This window comes from Pristiophorus japonicus, unplaced genomic scaffold (genome assembly GCF_044704955.1).
Source record: "Pristiophorus japonicus isolate sPriJap1 unplaced genomic scaffold, sPriJap1.hap1 HAP1_SCAFFOLD_29, whole genome shotgun sequence".
Taxonomy (NCBI): Eukaryota; Metazoa; Chordata; class Chondrichthyes; family Pristiophoridae; genus Pristiophorus; species Pristiophorus japonicus.
Genome location: NW_027252668.1, coordinates 1,378,969 through 1,399,673, shown reverse-complemented (window position 1 = coordinate 1,399,673; position 20,705 = coordinate 1,378,969). Strand labels below are relative to the sequence as shown.

General features: G+C 50.7%; 1 protein-coding gene across 1 annotated transcript in view; it reads left to right on the top strand.

Annotated features, from left to right (window-relative positions):
• Positions 1–2,018: 2,018 nt before the first annotated feature.
• Positions 2,019–20,705, top strand: part of LOC139248108 (integrin alpha-D-like) — a 203,814-nt gene continuing 185,127 nt past the window's right edge. The window contains exon 1 of the mRNA XM_070871858.1: positions 2,019–2,247. Coding sequence (XP_070727959.1) covers positions 2,208–2,247 — 40 coding nt within the window. The 5' untranslated portion in view covers positions 2,019–2,207. The remainder of the gene's footprint in view (positions 2,248–20,705) is intronic.

The following is a 20,705-nucleotide window of genomic DNA, read 5'->3' as shown; positions in this document are numbered from 1 at the left end:
GCTGCACTGTCGGAGGGGCAGTACTGAGGGAGTGCTGCACTGTCGGAGGGGCAGTACTGAGGGAGTGCTGCACTGTCGGAGGGGCAGTACTGAGAGAGTGCCGCACTGTCGGAGGGGCAATACTGAGGGAGTGCTGCACTGTCGGAGAGTCAGTACTGAGGGAGAGGAAGAGAGGGAGAGAGTGGGGCCATGAGATTAGTTTGGGATTGATACAGGGCTATGGGGAAATAGTGGGGCAATGGGATTAGTTTGGGAGTTGTTACAGGACTTGGGGAGAGAGTGGGGCAGTGGGATTAGTTTGGGATTGATACATGGCTATGGGGAGAGTGTGGGGCAGTGAGAATACTTTGGGATTGATACAGGGCTATTGGGAGCGAGTGGGGCAGTGGGATTCGTTTGTGGATTAATACAGGGCTATGGGGAGAGATTGGGGCAGTGGGATTAGTTTGGGTATTGATACAGCGAAGGGTACAGACACAGTGGACCGATCGGATTCTTGTCTTGGCTTGAAATGATGAGGTGGTTCCTGTCTGTATTCTTGGAATTTCCCTGAAGGATTTCGGCATGATTGAACATGAAGCCTAGAAACCAGATCACACTTTGTGGTCGAGACAAGTCATCGAAAACGTGATGGTATTCTTGGTGTTATTTATTTGTGAGTGAGCGCTAAATATTTACATGAGCCTTCACACTCTGTCTCTCCCCTATCGTGTTTTTGATCGCAATGTCGCCTCTCTCCCGTGCCACTTCCACTGGACCTATACAGTTAAATCCTGGCCCAGTACTGAGGGAGCGCGCACTGTCAGAGGGGCAGTACTGAGGGAGCGCACACTGTTGGAGGGTCAGTACTGAGGGAGTGCCGCACTGTCGGAGGGGCAGTACTGAGGGAGTGCCGCACTGTCGGAGGGGCAGTACTGAGGGAGTGCCGCACTGTCGGAGGGTCAGTACTGAGGGAGCACTGCACTGTTGGAGGGTCATTACTGGGGGAGTGCCGCACTGTTGGAGGTGCCGTCTCAATGAGACGATCAACCGAGGGCTCCATCTGCCCTCTCAGGTGGAAGTAAAAGATCCCACGGCCAGTATTTTGAAAAAGAGCAAAATGGAGTTCTCCCCCGCAGCCTGGGGCCAATATTTCTCGCTGAATCAACATCAGATTATTTCGGTCATTATTGCATTGCTGTTTGCTATGCAAATTGACAGGCGTGTTTCCTGCAGTGACCACACTTTGAAAAAACGACTTTATTGGCTGTGTGTTGCTTTGGGACATCCTGAGTTGGTGAAAGACGCTATAGAAATGCAAGTCTCTTTTAGAATTCGATACATCTGGAAGGGTCACACAGTATTCACATCCCAGAAACAGGCCATTCAGCCCAACAGGTCCCTGCGCTGTGTATGCTCCACACAAGCCTCCTCCCACCCCTCTTCATCTCACCCCATCACCATATCCTTCTATTCCCTTCTCCCTCATGTGTTTATCCAGCTTCCCCTTAAATGCATCGATACTATTCACCTCAACCGTTCCTTGTGGTAGCAAGTTCCGCATTCTCACCACTCTCTGGGTAAAGAAGTTTCTCCTGAATTCCCCATTAGATTTCTTGGTGACTATCTTATATTGATAGCCTCTAGATATGCTCTTCCCCACAAGTGGAAACACTCTCTCTGTATCCACTCTATCAAAACCTTTTATCATTTTAAAGATCTCTATTAGGTCACCCCTCAGCCTTCTCTTTTGAACTCCAGCCTATTCAGCCTTTCCCGATAGCAATGCCTGAATTCTGTCTCGCCCGGAGCAAGCTGGGATGTGGGACTAAATCGGACAGATCTTCCGTAGGGGCTCGAGGGGCTGAACGGCCTCCTGCTGTGCTGTAACGGGCCACCGGTTCCACAAGCCTCTGGCGAGAAGCCAAGTTGGATGAGATGTCAATCTGACTTCCTGGCTGTGTTACACATGAGTGGGCTGATGATTGCTGAGCTGATTGCAACACTCGTTGAGTGGCTCAGAAAGGAGAAGGAGTCAGAGAGAAAGGAGAGTCTCGCTTCACACTGAGGTGGAAAGTCAGGAGGGAAATCGCGACTCTCCCCACAGCCTCCTCTCTCCGGAGAGAGTCTGGAGCGTTGAGTGTGTGGACAGGGGCTGTCATTCTCTCGCTCTCTCTCGCTCTGTGTCCCCTCCCCGCCCCATCTCCCTCGACTCGACGGGACGCCTGATGGACGGACTACTCCCAGCCCTGCTCTGTCTGCTAGCCGGTAAGTCCAACACCTTTCCTTGGTAGGAAACATTTAAAAAGCAAATTATTATTTAAATGGAGAGAGATTACAGAATGCTGAGGTACAGAGAGACCTGGGGGTCCTGGTGCATGAAACACAAAAAGTTAGTCTGCAGGTACAGCAAGTGATCAGGAAGGCCAATGGAATGTTGGCCTTTATTGCAAGGGGAATAGAGTATAAAAGCAGAGAAGTCCTGCAACAACTGTACAGGGTATTGGTGAGGCCACACCTGGAGTACTGCGTACAGTTTTGGTCTCCATTTTTAAGGAGGGATATACTTACATTGGAGGCAGTTCAGAGAAGGCTCACTCGGTTGATTCCGGAGATGAGGGGGTTGAGTAGGTTGGGCTTAAACACATTGGAGTTCAGAAGAATGAGAGGTGATCTTATTGAAACGTATAAGATAATGAGGGGATTCGACAAGGTGGATGCAGAGAGGATATTTCCACTCATCGTCTTAGAATAAGGGCCCACCCATGTAAAACTGAGATGAGGAGAAATTTCTTCTGAGCGTTGTAAACCTATGGAATTCTCCACCCCAGAGAGTTGTGGAGGCTGGTTCATTAAATATATTTAAGGTGGGGATAGACAGATTTTTGAACGAGAAGGGAGTAAAGGCTTATGGGGAGCGGGCAGGGTAATGGAGTTGAGGCCAAGATCAGATAAACCTCAATACTATCCCTCCGACAGTGCGGCGCTCCCTCAGTCCTGCCGCTCCGACAGTGCGGCACTCCCTCAGTCCTGCCGCTCCGACAGTGCAGCGCTCCCTCAGTACTGCCCCGCTGACAATACGACACTCCCTCAGTCCTGCCCCTCCGACAGTGCGACACTCCCTCAGTACTGCCCCTCCGACAGTGCGGCACTCCCTCAGTACTGCCCCGCTGACAGTACGACACTCCCTCAGTACTGCCCCTCCGACAGTGCAGCACTCCCTCAGTACTGCCCCTCCGACAGTGCAGCGCTTCTTCAGTACTGCCCCTCCGACAGTGCGGCACTCCCTCAGTACTGCCCCGCTGACAGTACGACACTCCCTCAGTACTGCCCCTCCGACAGTGCAGCACTCCCTCAGTACTGCCCCTCCGACAGTGCAGCGCTTCTTCAGTACTGCCCCTCCGACAGTGCAGTGCTCCCTCAGTACTGCTCCTCCGACAGTACAACGCTCCCTCAGTACTGCCCCTCCGACAGTGCGGCACTCCCTCAGTACTGCCCCTCCGACAGTGCAGCACTCCCTCAGTACTGCCCCTCCGACAGTGCAGCACTCCCTCAGTACTGCCCCTCCAACAGTGCAGGACTCCCTCAGTACTGCCCCTCCGACAGTGCGGCACTCCCTCAGTACTGCCCCTCCGACAGTGCGGCACTCCCTCAGTACTGCCCCTCCGACAGTGCAGCACTCCCTCAGTACTGCCCCTCTGACAGTACATTGTCTCTTGGTCCGGCAACGCCTTGATTTATAAATTCTCATCATTGTTTGCAAATCCCTCCATGGCCTCACCCCTCACTATCTCTGTAATCTCCTCCAGCCCCACAACCACCCCCCCCTCCCCCCCGCCCCGTGATGTCTGCACTCTTGATTATAATCACTCCACCATTGGTGGCCGTGCCTTCTGTTGCCTGGGGCCTAAGCTCTGGAACTCCCTCCCTAAACCTCTCCGCCTCTCTTTCCTGCTTCAAGACGCTCCTTAAAACCTCCCTCTTTGACCAAGCTTTCGGTCACCTGCCGTAATTTTGTCTTTTATGGCTCGGTGTCAGATTTATTTGTTTTGTCTTATAACACCGCTGTGAAGCACCCTGGGACATTTCACTACATGAGTGGTGCTATATAACATAGAAAATAGGTGCAGGAGTGGGCCATTCGGCCCTTTGAGCCTGCACCACCATTCAATAAGATCATGGCCGATCATCCCCTCAGTACCCCTTTCCTGCTTTCTCTCCATACCCCTTGATCCCTTTAGCCGTAAGGGCCACATCTCACTCCCTCTTGAATATATCTAACGAACTGGCCTCAACAACTCTCAGCGGCAGGGAATTCCACAGGTTCGCAACTCTCTGAGTGAAGAAGTTTCTCCTCATCTCAGTCCTAAATGGCTTACCCCTTATCCTTAGACTGTGTCCCCTGGTTCTGGACTTCCCCAACACTGGGAACATTCTTCCTGCATCTAACCTGTCCCGTCCCGTCAGTATTTTATATGTTTCTATGAGATCCCCTCTCATTCTTCTAAACTCCAGTGAATAAAGGCCCAGTCGATCCAGTCTCTCCTCATATGTCAGTCCTGCCATCCCGGGAATCAGTCTGGTGAACCTTCGCTGCACTCCCTCAATAGCAAGAACTTCCTTCCTCAGATTAGGAGACCAAAACCGAACACAATATTCAAGGTGTGGCCTCACCAAGGCCCTGTACAACTGTAGTAACACCTCCCTGCTCCTGTACTCAAATCCTCTTGCTATGAAGGCCAACATGCCATTTGCCTTCTTCACCGCCTGCTGAACCTGTATACCAACTTTCAATGACTGATGAACCATGACACCCAGGTCTCGTTGCACCTCCCCTTTTCCTAATCTGCCGCCATTCAGATAATATTCTGCCTTCGTGTTTTTGCCCCCAAAGTGGATAACCTCACATTTATCCACATTATACTGCATCTGCCATACATTTGCCCACTCACCTAACCTATCTAAGTCACCCTGCAGCCCCTTAGCATCCTCCTCACAGCTCACACCGCCACCCAGCTTAGTGTCATCTGCAAACTTGGAGATATTACACTCAATTCCTTCATCTAAATCATTGATGTTTATTGTAAAGAGTGGGGTCCCAGCACTGAGCCCTGCGGCACCCCACTAGTCACTGCCTGCCATTCTGAAAAGGACCCGTTTATCCCGACTCTCTGCTTCCTGTCTGCCAACCAGTTCTCTATCCACGTCAGTACATTACCCCCAATACCGTGTGCTTTAATTTTGCAAGTTTGCAATAAATACAAGTTGTTGTTGTTTCGTTCCCTCCCCGCCAGCCTCGCCCAGTCTGCACTCCGCCTATTCTCGACCATCCTTTTGTCCTCGAACCAGAACTTCCCCCATCACTGCCCCGCAATCTCCAGATGTTTCCTACCCACATCACTTCCTTCTTTCTCACACTTTTTTCCGACACGTATTCAGTCGGCATGACACAGGACATACGGCACAGAAACAGGCCATTGGGCCCAACCAGTCCGTGCCGGCATTGAAACTCCCCTCGAGCCTCCTCCCAACTTTCCTCATCGAGATCTGTTTCCTTCCCCCTCATATCCTGATCTCTTCTCTTCAGCAGTCTCCCTCGCCCTTCTCGTGTCGAGGGTGACTTTCTTCCAGACGAAAAATGAGATCTCAGGTGACTGATGAGTCCGATGCGGGATCTGTAGGCTCTGTAGACTCTGTCACAGATGGGGCAGATGGTGGTCAAAGGGAGGGGTGGGTGGGGGGGCTTGGATTGCCGTGCGCTCCTTCCACTGTTTGTGCTTGGCTTCCGCTTGCTCCCGGCGAAGAGACTCAAGGTGTTCGGCGCCCTCCCGGATGCTTCTCCTCCACTTTGAACGGTCTTGGGCCAGGGATTCCCAGGTGTCGGTGGGATGGTTGCACTTTTTCAAAGAGACTTTGAGGGTGTCCTTGAAGCATTTCCTCTGCCCACCTGGGGCTCGCTTGCCGTGCCGGAGCTCCGAGTAGAGCGCTTGTTTTGGGAGTCTCGTGTCGGGCATGTGGACAACGTAGCCCGCCCAACGGAGCTGATCGAGCGTGGTCAATACTTCGGTACTGGGTATATTGGCCTGAGCGAGAAATCTGACGTTGGTACGCCTATCCTGCCAATGGATTGGCAGAATCTTGCGGAGGCAGTGTTGGTGGTACTTCTCCAGTACTTTCAGGTGCCTGCTGTACATAGTCCATGTCTCTGAAGCATCTAGGAAGGCAGGTATCACTACTGCTCTGTAGACCATGAGCTTGGTGCCGGGTTTGAGGTCCCGGTCTTCGAACACTCTCTTCCTCAGGCGACCGAAGGCTGCACTGGCGCACTGGAGGCGGTGTTTGACCTCGTCGTCGATGTCTGTCCTTGTTGACAGTAGGTTCCCAAGGTATGGAAAATGAACCACGTTGTTCAAGGCCTCATCGTGCATTTTGATAATTGGAGGGCAGTGCTGCGTAGCGGGGGGCAGGCTGGTTGAGGACCTTTGCCTTACAGATGTTTAGTGTAAGGCCCCTGCTTTTGTGCACCTCGGTGAAGGTGTTGACGATGGCTTAGAGTTCGGCCTCCGAGTGTGCGCAGACGCAAGCGTCGTCCGCGTACTGTAATTCAATGACAGAGGATGGGACAACCTTGGATCTGGCCTCGAGGCGGCGGAGGTTGAACAGCTTCCTGTTTGTTCTGTAGATTGGCTCCACTCCAGCTTACTGAGGGTGAGATGGAGCTTTGCAGCAAGGAAGATCGAGAAGAGCGTTGGCATAATGACACAGCCTTGCTGGACCCCGGTCCGGACGTGGATTGGGTCAGTGGTGGATCCGTTGGTCAGGATCACGGCCTGCATGTCGTCGCGAAGCAGGCGGGGGATGGTGACAAACCTTTGAGGATAGCCGAATTTGAGGAGGACACTCCATAATCCTTCATGGTTGACAGTGTCGAAGGCCTTTGTGAAGGGTTGATGCTGTTCCCTGCATCTCTTTCAGCTTTGGCTCGCCTCTCCTTAAATGCATCGATACTATTAGCTTCAACCACTCCCTGTGGTAGCGAACTCCACATTCTCACCACTCTCTGGTTAAAGAACTTTTTTCTGAATTCCCTGCTGGATTTCTTGGTGACTATCTTATATTGTTCATCCTTTCCTGTTAGCTATACCCTCGCATTCCTGGTATCGTTTTCGTAAATCTTCTCTGCACCTTCTTCAGTGCCTTCATATCCTTTTTATAATATGACCGCCAGAACTGTATGCAGTGCTCTAAGTGTGGTTACTACAGCACCTTCCACAACCTCAGGATGTCACAAAGCACCTCACAGTCACTGTTGTAATGTAGGAAACGCAGCAGCCATGTTGTGCACAGCAAGCTCCCACAAACAGCCATGTGATAAGACCAGATCATTTGTTTTAATGTGGTTGGTTGCAGGATAGATATCGGCCCCAGGACACCGGGGAGAACTCCCTTTTGCTCTTCTTTGAAAAAGTGGCCATATGATCTTTTACATCCACTTGAGAGGGCTCCCTCAGTACTGCCCCTCCAACAGTGCAGCACTCCCTCAGTACCGCCCCTCCGACAGTGCAGCACTCCCTCAGTACTGCCCCTCCGACAGTGCAGCACTCCCTCAGTACTGCCCCTCCGACAGTGCAGCACTCCCTCAGTACTGCCCCTCCGACAGTGCAGCGCTTCTTCAGTACTGCCCCTCCGACAGTGCAGTGCTCCCTCAGTACTGCTCCTCCGACAGTACAACGCTCCCTCAGTACTGCCCCTCCGACAGTGCGGCACTCCCTCAGTACTGCCCCTCCGACAGTGCAGCACTCCCTCAGTACTGCCCCTCTGACAGTACATTGTCTCTTGGTCCGGCAACGCCTTGATTTATAAATTCTCATCATTGTTTGCAAATCCCTCCATGGCCTCACCCCTCACTATCTCTGTAATCTCCTCCAGCCACACAACCACCCCCCCCTCCCCCCCGTCCCGAGATGTCTGCACTCTTGATTATAATCACTCCACCATTGGTGGCCGTGCCTTCTGTTGCCTGGGGCCTAAGCTCTGGAACTCCCTCCCTAAACCTCTCCGCCTCTCTTTCCTGCTTCAAGACGCTCCTTAAAACCTCCCTCTTTGACCAAGCTTTCGGTCACCTGCCGTAATTTTGTCTTTTATGGCTCGGTGTCAGATTTATTTGTTTTGTCTTATAACACCGCTGTGAAGCACCCTGGGACATTTCACTACATGAGTGGTGCTATATAACATAGAAAATAGGTGCAGGAGTGGGCCATTCGGCCCTTCGAGCCTGCACCACCATTCAATAAGATCATGGCTGATCATCCCCTCAGTACCCCTTTCCTGCTTTCTCTCCATACCCCTTGATCCCTTTAGCCGTAAGGGCCACATCTCACTCCCTCTTGAATATATCTAACGAACTGGCCTCAACAACTCTCTGCGGCAGGGAATTCCACAGGTTCGCAACTCTCTGAGTGAAGAAGTTTCTCCTCATCTCAGTCCTAAATGGCTTACCCCTTATCCTTAGACTGTGTCCCCTGGTTCTGGACATCGGGAACATTCTTCCTGCATCTAACCTGTCCCATCCCGTCAGTATTTTATATGTTTCTATGAGATCCCCTCTCATTCTTCTAAACTCCAGTGAATAAAGGCCCAGTCGATCCAGTCTCTCCTCATATGTCAGTCCTGCCATCCCGGGAATCAGTCTGGTGAACCTTCGCTGCACTCCCTCAATAGCAAGAACTTCCTTCCTCAGATTAGGAGGCCAAAACCGAACACAATATTCAAGGTGTGGCCTCACCAAGGCCCTGTACAACTGCAGTAACACCTCCCTGCTCCTGTACTCAAATCCTCTTGCTATGAAGGCCAACATGCCATTTGCCTTCTTCACCGCCTGCTGAACCTGTATACCAACTTTCAATGACTGATGAACCATGACATCCAGGTCTCGTTGCACCTCCCCTTTTCCTAATCTGCCGCCATTCAGATAATATTCTGCCTTCGTGTTTTTACCCCCAAAGTGGATAACCTCACATTTATCCACATTATACTGCATCTGCCATACATTTGCCCACTCACCTAACCTATCTAAGTCACCCTGCAGCCTCTTAGCATCCTCCTCACAGCTCACACCGCCACCCAGCTTAGTGTCATCTGCAAACTTGGAGATATTACACTCAATTCCTTCATCTAAATCATTGATGTTTATTGTAAAGAGTGGGGTCCCAGCACTGAGCCCTGCGGCACCCCACTAGTCACTGCCTGCCATTCTGAAAAGGACCCGTTTATCCCGACTCTCTGCTTCCTGTCTGCCAACCAGTTCTCTATCCACGTCAGTACATTACCCCCAATACCGTGTGCTTTAATTTTGCAAGTTTGCAATAAATACAAGTTGTTGTTGTTTCGTTCCCTCCCCGTCAGCCTCGCCCAGTCTGCACTCCGCCTATTCTCGACCATCCTTTTGTCCTCGAACCAGAACTTCCCCCATCACTGCCCCGCAATCTCCAGATGTTTCCTACCCACATCACTTCCTTCTTTCTCACACTTTTTTCCGACACGTATTCAGTCAGCATGACACAGGACATACGGCACAGAAACAGGCCATTGGGCCCAACCAGTCCGTGCCGGCATTGAAACTCCCCTCGAGCCTCCTCCCAACTTTCCTCATCGAGATCTGTTTCCTTCCCCCTCATATCCTGATCTCTTCTCTTCAGCAGTCTCCCTCGCCCTTCTCGTGTCGAGGGTGACTTTCTTCCAGACGAAAAATGAGATCTCAGGTGACTGATGAGTCCGATGCGGGATCTGTAGGCTCTGTAGACTCTGTCACAGATGGGGCAGATGGTGGTCAAAGGGAGGGGTGGGTGGGGGGCTTGGGTTGCCGTGCGCTCCTTCCACTGTTTGTGCTTGGCTTCCGCTTGCTCCCGGCGAAGAGACTCAAGGTGTTCGGCGCCCTCCCGGATGCTTCTCCTCCACTTTGAACGGTCTTGGGCCAGGGATTCCCAGGTGTCGGTGGGACGGTTGCACTTTTTCAAAGAGACTTTGAGGGTGTCCTTGAAGCGTTTCCTCTGCCCACCTGGGGCTCGCTTGCCGTGCCGGAGCTCCGAGTAGAGCGCTTGTTTTGGGAGTCTCGTGTCGGGCATGTGGACAACGTAGCCCGCCCAACGGAGCTGATCGAGCGTGGTCAATACTTCGGTACTGGGTATATTGGCCTGAGCGAGAAATCTGACGTTGGTACGCCTATCCTGCCAATGGATTGGCAGAATCTTGCGGAGGCAGTGTTGGTGGTACTTCTCCAGTACTTTCAGGTGCCTGCTGTACATAGTCCATGTCTCTGAAGCATCTAGGAAGGCAGGTATCACTACTGCTCTGTAGACCATGAGCTTGGTGCCGGGTTTGAGGTCCTGGTCTTCGAACACTCTCTTCCTCAGGCGACCGAAGGCTGCACTGGCGCACTGGAGGCGGTGTTTGACCTCGTCGTCGATGTCTGTCCTTGTTGACAGTAGGTTCCCAAGGTATGGAAAATGAACCACGTTGTTCAAGGCCTCATCGTGCATTTTGATAATTGGAGGGCAGTGCTGCGTAGCGGGGGGCAGGCTGGTTGAGGACCTTTGCCTTACAGATGTTTAGTGTAAGGCCCCTGCTTTTGTGCACCTCGGTGAAGGTGTTGACGATGGCTTAGAGTTCGGCCTCCGAGTGTGCGCAGACGCAAGCGTCGTCCGCGTACTGTAATTCAATGACAGAGGATGGGACAACCTTGGATCTGGCCTCGAGGCGGCGGAGGTTGAACAGCTTCCTGTTTGTTCTGTAGATTGGCTCCACTCCAGCTTACTGAGGGCGAGATGGAGCTTTGCAGCAAGGAAGATCGAGAAGAGCGTTGGCATAATGACAAAGCCTTGCTGGACCCCGGTCCGGACGTGGATTGGGTCAGTGGTGGATCCGTTGGTCAGGATCACGGCCTGCATGTCGTCGCGAAGCAGGCGAGGGATGGTGACAAACCTTTGAGGATAGCCGAATTTGAGGAGGACACTCCATAATCCTTCATGGTTGACAGTGTCGAAGGCCTTTGTGAAGGGTTGATGCTGTTCCCTGCATCTCTTTCAGCTTTGGCTCGCCTCTCCTTAAATGCATCGATACTATTAGCTTCAACCACTCCCTGTGGTAGCGAACTCCACATTCTCACCACTCTCTGGTTAAAGAACTTTTTTCTGAATTCCCTGCTGGATTTCTTGGTGACTATCTTATATTGTTCATCCTTTCCTGTTAGCTATACCCTCGCATTCCTGGTATCGTCCTCGTAAATCTTCTCTGCACCTTCTTCAGTGCCTTCATATCCTTTTTATAATATGACCGCCAGAACTGTATGCAGTGCTCTAAGTGTGGTTACTACAGCACCTTCCACAACCTCAGGATGTCACAAAGCACCTCACAGTCACTGTTGTAATGTAGGAAACGCAGCAGCCATGTTGTGCACAGCAAGCTCCCACAAACAGCCATGTGATAAGACCAGATCATTTGTTTTAATGTGGTTGGTTGCAGGATAGATATCGGCCCCAGGACACCGGGGAGAACTCCCTTTTGCTCTTCTTTGAAAAAGTGGCCATATGATCTTTTACATCCACTTGAGAGGGCTCCCTCAGTACTGCCCCTCCAACAGTGCAGCACTCCCTCAGTACCGCCCCTCCGACAGTGCAGCACTCCCTCAGTACTGCCCCTCCGACAGTGCAGCACTCCCTCAGTACTGCCCCTCCGACAGTGCAGCACTCCCTCAGTACTGCCCCTCCGACAGTGCAGCGCTTCTTCAGTACTGCCCCTCCGACAGTGCAGTGCTCCCTCAGTACTGCTCCTCCGACAGTACAACGCTCCCTCAGTACTGCCCCTCCGACAGTGCGGCACTCCCTCAGTACTGCCCCTCCGACAGTGCAGCACTCCCTCAGTACTGCCCCTGACAGTGCAGCGCTCCCTCAGTACTGCCCCTCCGACAGTGCAGCGCTCCCTCAGTACAGCCCCTGACAGTGCAGCGCTCCCTCAGTACAGCCCTGACAGTGCAGCGCTCCCTCAGTACTGCCCCTGACAGTGCAGCACTCCCTCAGTACAGCCCCTGACAGTGCAGCGCTCCCTCAGTACTGCCCCTGACAGTGCAGCACTCCTTCAGTGACGCCTCTTCGACAGTGCAGCACTCCCTCAGTGTGGTATCTTCTCTATGACATCACAACACACAGACTACAAGATGGTTCCATTTCTTTTATTGTAAATAGCAGAGGCTGCATTACCACAGTAATCCACTCGGTGGAGCAGTATATTACACTTCTCCCTCCTTAATGAAGATGTAATTAAAGCAAAATAATCATCATACATAACTTGCATGGTTATACATAGCAAAAGATACAGAATATTTTGCCATATTTAAAAATCAAACTTAAGCACTTGTTTTCTGTTTCGAAGAGGATACTTTCGCTCTCAAACAGAACTTTCCAAACATGGTGTCGAACTTAGACTCATTCTAGGCTGAGCCTGAGGAGAGTTTTTCTCTAAGGGCAATTCTTGATCTATCTGTCGACTCTCTACAACTTCAGACTATTTGTCTGCCTGACTCGGACTCAGACTCAAATTGTGACTTTCTCTTGGACTTGTTTCTCGTACATCTGATGTAGGATTTGCTACTGGTGTACACTACTTGTATCAAAACTCTCTGATGAGTCAGAAATAATCGAGTCATTCCAACTATCAACTCCTTCCACATCTGTCGGTGAAATATGATCAATGTGAACAAACCTAACCGTTCCATAATCAAACATCTCGACCAAATATGTGCGAGGACCACATTCTTCACTACTCTTCCTAGTAACAACTTCTGATTTAATTTCACACTTCTCTCTCTTACTTCACCTCCATTATGATTCTCTTTCTGTCTTAATTGTTTCTCGTCTACAGAATGTGCCAAGTTTGGCTTTAACAACGAAAACCTGGTTCACGGCTGTTGTTTGAGAAACAACTCTGCTGGTGTTCTAGTTGTATGCGGAGTATTACAAGTAATTAGAAAATTAGCCAATTTGTGGTTCAACGACAACTGCCGTTTCTTCTGCATTTGAATCCAACGGCCCAATCTGCGGAGGCGAAAGCAGCTGGAGGAGCAGTGGCAGAGCACTGTCGGACACGTGGCACGGGTAATGGCGGCGGTCACTCCGGCTAAAATGGAGCATGGCCCCAGAGTTCCTCATCCCCACCCCTCATCACACCTCGGGGCGATACCCTCTCATCCCCTCCCCTCATCACACCTCAGATCTCCCACCACCTCTCCTGAAGGCGCTGCTCAGTGCCGAGCTTACGGCTCACACCCCACCATAGGCAACTAGGCCCATACAGTAGAGCCTGGTCTACAGTCGTCTCTGACCCCCCCCAGACCCCCTTGCCACTGGACCTAGACCTTGCTCTGCTAAGCCCGTGTGGTAGCCGGTATGCAACAGCCACCCCATGTTAAAAGAACTCACGCACTGGCATCTTCCACCCTTCAAAATGAAGTTCAGGACATGAAACGTCAGGACCCTCATGGACAGCTCCAAAAGTGACAGACAGGAACGCCACACCGCCACTATAGCCCGGGAACTTAGACACTTTGATGTCGACATCGCCGCCCTAAACGAGACCCGGTGGGCAGGGGAAGGCCAGCTCAAGGAACAAGGTGGAGGTTCCATCTTCTTCTGGAAAGGCAAACCAGAAGAAGAACGCTGCCTCCATGGAGTTGGTTTCGCCATCAAGAATGAGCTGGTGGGCCGTCTCAGAGACTCCCCCTGTGGGGTTAGCGAATGTCTCATGACTCTCCCACTCACCTTATCCCAGAACCAGTGTGCCGCAGTCATCAGTGCGTACGCCCCAACACTCGACGCAACAGATGAGGCCAAAGAGCAATTCTACTCCAGCCTCGAACAATCCCTGACCCTGACAAGCTGATTCTTGGCGACTTCAACGCCAGAGTCGGTAAGGACACAGACCTTTGGGGAGCTGTGATCGGCAGAGAGCGGGTAGGGAAAATCAACTCCAGCGGTATACTGCTCCTGCCAAAATGTCTAGAACATGACCCTGTCATCACCAACACCTTGTTCCGTCAGAGGGACAAATACAAGGCATCGTGGCAACACGCTCATTCCAAGCACTGACACCTGCTCGACTACATCATCGTCCGAGCCAGGGATTGCAAGGACGTGCGTATCACCCGCGCCATGACAGGAGCCGCTGATGCTGGGCGGACCATCGCCTTATCCATTCCGTCATTAACATCAATATAGCCCCAAAACAGCGACGGCAGCAGAAATAATGTCGCAGGAAAATCAACACTGGGGCAAAGACCTAGTTAAGAAAGCCCTCTACAGGCAGTGCCTCACTGCCTACCTGGCGACCCTTGATGACCCCGAGACACAGAGTGCCCACAGCGTCTGGTCTGCCCTCGAGGCTTCCATAACTAGCGCCTGCGAAGAGATGCGCGGTCACTCAACCAGGAAACACCAGGATTGGTTTGACGAGAATGAGCAGCAGATCCAGGAGCTAATAAGCCGCAAGCGCAAGGCATTTCTGAACTTAAAGCATCAACCCAATTCGGGAGCAGCAAAGCAGCTCTACGGGCGGCTGAAGGCCGAGGTCCAACAAAAAACCCGCGACCTAAAGAATAGACGGTGGGTGGAGAAAGCACAGGAGATTCAACAGTCGTTCGACAACCACGACATGCGAGGATTCTTCAGCGCAGTCCAGTCCATCTACGACCCACGGCCCCACACCACTGTTGGCCAAGAATGGAGAGGCACTCATTAAGGACACTGAGGCAGTCGGGGCCCGCTGGAAGGAGCACTTAGAAGATTTCCTTAAGTGAGACTCCATCCCGCAGCACGCTACCTGCCACCAGCTCAGCAAAACCCCAGCCCTGCACGAGGTAGAAAAGGCCATCCGTCAGATCAAGAACAACAAGGCATCGGGAGCAGATGGACTCCCCGCCGAGACATTGAAGTATGGCGGAGAGGCACTATTGGCATGAATGCATGACCTCATGTCTCTTATCTGAGAGCATGCCAGAAGATCTCAGATACCATAATCATGATCATATTTTAAAAAGGGGACAAGTCTGACTGGGGCAACTACCGAGGAATCTCCCTGCTGTCAGCCACTGGGAAAGTCATCACAAGAATCCTCCTCAATCGTCTCCTGCCTGTGGCCGAGGAATTCCTCCCGGAGTCACAGTGCGGATTCCGTCCACTGCTGGGTACATCGGACATGATCTTCACCGCGCGACAACTATAAGAGAAATGCAGGGAGCAGCACCAACCCTTGTACATGGCCTTCTTTGATCTCACAAAGGCCTTAGACATTGTTAACCGCGAGGGACTATGGAGCGTCCTCCTCTGTTTCGGCTGCCCCCAAAAGTTTGTCACCATCCTCCGCCTGCTCCGCGACGACATGCAGGCCATGATCCTGACCAACGGAACCACCACAGACCCAATCCACGTCCGGACCGGGGTCAAGCAGGGCTGTGTCATCACACCAATGCTCTTCTCGATCTTCCTTGCTGCAATGCTCCATCTCACTCTCAACAAGCTCCCCACTGGAGTGGAGCTAAACTATAAAACCAGTGGGAACCTGTTCAACCTTCGTCGCCTCCAGGCTAGATTCAAGGTCATCCCATCCTCTGTCATCGAACTACGCAGATGACACTTGTGTCTGCGCACACTCAGCGGCTGAACTCCAAGCCATCGTCAACAACTTCACTGAGGCGTACGAAAGCATGGGCCTTACACTAAACATCTGTGCACTAAAGGGCCACCACCAACCTGACCCCACCACATAGCACTGCCCCCCCCCCCCGATCATTAAAATCCATGGTGAGGCCTTGGACAATGTGGACCATTTTCCATACCTCGGAAGCCTACTAACAGCAAGGGCAGACATCGATGACAAAGTCCAACACCGCCTCCAGCGTGCCAGCGCAGCCTTCAGTCGCCTGAGGAAGAGTGTGTTTGAAGACCAGGACCTCAAATCTCATGGTCCACAGCAAGCTCATGGTCTACAGGGCAGTAATGATACCCGCCCTCCTATATGGGTGAACATGAACCATATACATCAGACATCCCAAAGCACTGGAGAAGAACCACCAACGCTGCCTCCGCAAGATACTGCAAATTCACTGGGAGGACAGACTCACCAACGTCCGTGTTCTCACTCAGGCCAACATCCCCAGCATCGAAGCACTGACCGCACTCGACCAGCTCCCTTGGGCGGGCCACATTGTCCGCATGCCTGACACAAGACTCCCAAAGCAAGCGCTCTACTCGGAACTTGTACATGGCAAGCGAGCCCCAGGTGGGCAGAGAAAACGTTTCAAGGACACCCTCAAAGCCTCCTTAATAAAGTGCAACATCCCCACCGACACCTGGGAATCCCTGGCCCAAGACCGCCCAAAGTGGAGGAAGTGAGCACCTCGAGTCTTGTCGCTGAGAGCGTGCAGAAAACAAGCACAGGCAGCGGAAGGAACGTGCAGCAAACCAGGCTCCCCACACTCCCTTTCCTTCAACCACTGTCTGCCCCACCTGTGACAGGGACTGTAATTCCCGCATTGGACTGTACAGCCACCTGAGAATTCACTTTTAGAGTGGATTTCGAAGGACTGCCAATGATGATGTTGATGGATCCAACATTTGCTTGATGATGGCACCTTTTGCAATTTGTACTGTGCGCTCTGCTGCACCATTTGAAGACGGGTGGTATGGTGGAACTTTGGTATGTTTCACACCATTTCTGCTCATGAGCTGTGCAAATTCTTCTCAACAAAATTGTGGTCCATTATCAGACGCAATTTCTTCTGGAGGCCATATGAAGAAAATAACCTTCGCAAATTGTCTAGTGTTTTACTTGTTGTTATTTTCCGCATCGGAAACACCTCTACCCACTTCGACTGGCTATCAATCACAATGAACAATTGCTGTCCTTCTAGCTTAGCAAAATCAATATGTAACCTTTCCCACACCCTGGTAGGCCATTTCCATGGCTGTAACGGTACTAATGGTGGTTTCTTGCTTACCAATTGACATGTTGTACACTGACTAATGATGTACTTTAATCTTTATCTAGACCTGGCCACCATAAGTAGCTGCATGCAAAACTCTTGGTCAAGCATATTCCCACCTGCTGGTCATGAAGATCTCTGAATAGTTTGGACCTGAATTTATTTGGGATAACCACTCTTGCACCCCACATTATACAATCTTTATCCACATAATTAATTCCTGCAAATGAAGTATGGATGAATATGTTTCTCTGATACCCTGGTTTGGCCAGTCATTTGCTATGTAATCATATATCTTTGACATAACTGGGTCATGTTTGGCTGCTCTACCAATCTCTTCAGCTGTGACTGGCAGTTCATCAATATTTGAAAAATAGAACACTTCTTCCCTATCGGGTGTAACTTGTGATGGGGATGGCAACCTAGACATAGCATCAGCATTACTGTGATCAGCTGATCGTCTGTATTTGATATCATATGTATATGCTGACGAAATCAAAGCCCATCTCTGCATTCTGGCTGCAGCTAATGTTGGAATTAGGGATTTTGGATGGAGGATTGCTGTCGGGGGCTTATGGTCCGTAACGAGAGTAAACTTACGACATACAAGTATTTGTGGAACTTCTTGACCCCAATAATTAATGCTAAAGCTCCCTTTCAATCTGCGCATAATTACACTCACTGGCACTGAAAGTTCATGAAGCAAAAGCATTTGGTCTCTCCTCCCCACTATGTAATACATGAGAGATCACTGCCCCAACTCCATATGGAGAGGCATCACATGCTAGCTTAATCTTCTTATTTACGTCATAGTGAACTAACATGGTGCTCTCTACCAATTGGCTTTTACACTCCTTGAATGCTGTGTCACATTCTTCTGACCACTTCCAATGGACCCGTTTTTTCAATAGTTCATTCAGTGGATGTAACATTGTAGACAAATTTGATCGGAACTTCCCATAATCGTTCAAAAGACCCAAAAATGATCGAAGTTCATTGACATTCTTGGGAGTGGACGCATTTCTAATTGCATCCCGCTTTTCCTTGGTTGGATGTGTTGTGAACAAAGCATCTACATTTGGTAATGTATTGGGTAAATTATCCTCTAGAACTTGGTTTATGGTTAAATTATAATCCCCACACAACCTTATCTTACCATCAGACTTGGCTACAACAATAGGTGTAGTCCAATTACTTGGATCTATCGTAATGTTATAAGTCTCTAGTCTTTTGAGTTCTTGCTCCACTCTCTCCTTGCATGCGTACGGTATGGGATGTGGCTTGCAGTATACTGGTTTAGCATCCTTCTGTACCCTGAAACTCGCCTTGAAGCTTGGATCGGACTGCCTATTTCACAGAACACCTTCGGATACTTCTTGATGACATCATCCTTCGATGCAAATCTCATTTTAATACGAAAAATCTCACTCCAATCCAGTTTCAGTGATCCCAACGAAGTTCTACCTATTAAGGCAGGCTTGTCTCTTGCTACTACTAACAGAGGCAAAGTCTGAAATTGATCCTTGTATTTCACCAGAACGGTGATGTATCCTACCACAGGAATGTTCTCCCCTGAGTAGCCTCGCAGCTCTATCTTTGACATTTCCAGTGGAAAATCACGCAACTTGTTGAGATATAACGATTCTGGTACTATGCTCACGGAGGCACCAGTGTCGATTTCCATGGGCCCTGCAACATCTACATGGATGACGATACATTTTGAATTACTGTTAGATACCCTTGCACTCCTGATGATGTTTAGCTCTTAAAACCTCTTCGTCCTGCTGCTTTTCTTCCATGCTGGGGATTTCTACGTCTAGTCTTAAAAGTTGGCTACTCTTCAGTCATCATGCCTTTGTAAGATGCCCAGTTTTCTTGCAGAAGAAACACTCTGCCTTCACATATGGACAACTTTGAGCAATGTGTTGTCCCAGACATCGATAGCACGACTCCAATGCTGTGTCACCTTGGCCAGTTGCTGAGGCCTTGGGGCCCAACTGCCTTTTACTTTTAACCTGCAGGCGATTCACCTCGGTTGTCTGATGACTGGAAATGGTGCGAAATTGGTGGGAATATTGGTCGGCCATATCCATCGACATTGCTGTCTGACAAGCTAAATCAAAGTCAAGTTAGGAGTTGTCAACATCTTTCTTCTGATCGCATTATTTTTCATCCCACAAACAAAGCGGTCACACAATGCTCGGTTCTGAAAGTTTCCGAAATGACAGTGAATGGATAGCTTTTTTAATGCCACAATATACTCACTGATACACTCGTCAGGTAATTAATTTTGTATTCCTAAACGATAACTTTCAGTAATTTCCAGGGGCTTAGGACTGTAGTGCTGTTAGAATCTCTGTCAGTGGGGTGTCCTTTGGCTTGACAGGAACAAGCCCATTATTCAGGATTTCATACACCTCGGGGCCTGCTTCAGTTTTCATCGGGGACTTTGATGATACTATTTGTGGTGAAAAACATTTCTAGCCGCTCCACATATGCTCCGAAAGTTTCTCAGTCGCGATGGAACTCACTCGAGCGCCGTATTATTCCCATAGGCCCGGTCATCTGGACTCTGACAGTTCAGCCACGAAGGATCTCTCAAAGTTTCTCTGTTGTTTGGCTGAAACATCCACCAACAAAAATTTTGCTAGGGTATCCAGAAATGCAGTATATTACACTCAGTACTGCCCCTCTGGCAGTGCTACACTACCTTAGTACTGCCCCTCCGACAGTGCGGCACTCCCTCAGTGCTGCCCTCCGAGAGTGCAGCACTCCCTCAGTACTGCCCCTCTGACAGTGCAGCGCTCCCTTAGTACTGCTCCTCCGAGAGTGCAGCATTCCCTCAGTACTGCCCCTCTGGCAGTGCGGCACTCCCTCAGTACTGCCCCTCCGACAGTGCGGCACTCCCTCAGTACTGCCCCTCCGACAGTGCAGCACTCCCTCAGTACTGCCCCTCCGACAGTGCGGCACTCCCTCAGTACTGACCCTCCGACAGTGCGCCGCTCCCTCAGTCCTGTCTCCTCCTGTTCCTATGCAACACTCTCTCACACACGCGCTCACACAGACGCTCACACACTCTCACACGCACAGACGTTCACACTCTCACACACACACTCTCAATCTCATTCTCTCTCTCACACACACACACACGCACACACACACACAACACCATTATCATCATCGACAGTCCCACGGAATCGAGGAAGACTTGCTTCCACTCTTAACATGAGTTCTTAGGTGGCTGAACAGTCCAATACGAGAACCACAGTCTCTGTCACAAGTGGGACGCACGCACGCTCTCACACACATACACACACTCTCACTCTCACTCTCTCACTCTCACTCTCTCTGAAGAAGGCAAATGGCATGTTGGCCTTCATAGCTGAGCAGGGAGGTCTTACTGCAGTTGTACAGGGCCTTGGTGAGGCCTCACTTGGAATATTGTGTTCAGTTTTGGTCTCCTTATCGGAGGAAGGACGTTCTTGCTATTGAGGGAGTACAGCGAAGGTTCACCAGATTGGCAGGCAGGACTGACATATGAGGAGAGACTGGATCAACTGGAATTGTATCCATTGGAGTTTAGAAGAATGAGATGGGATCTCATTGAAACATATAAAATTCTGACGGGATTGGACAGGTTAGAGGCACGAAGAATGTTCCCATTGCTGGGGTGTTCCAGAACCAGGGGTCACAGTCT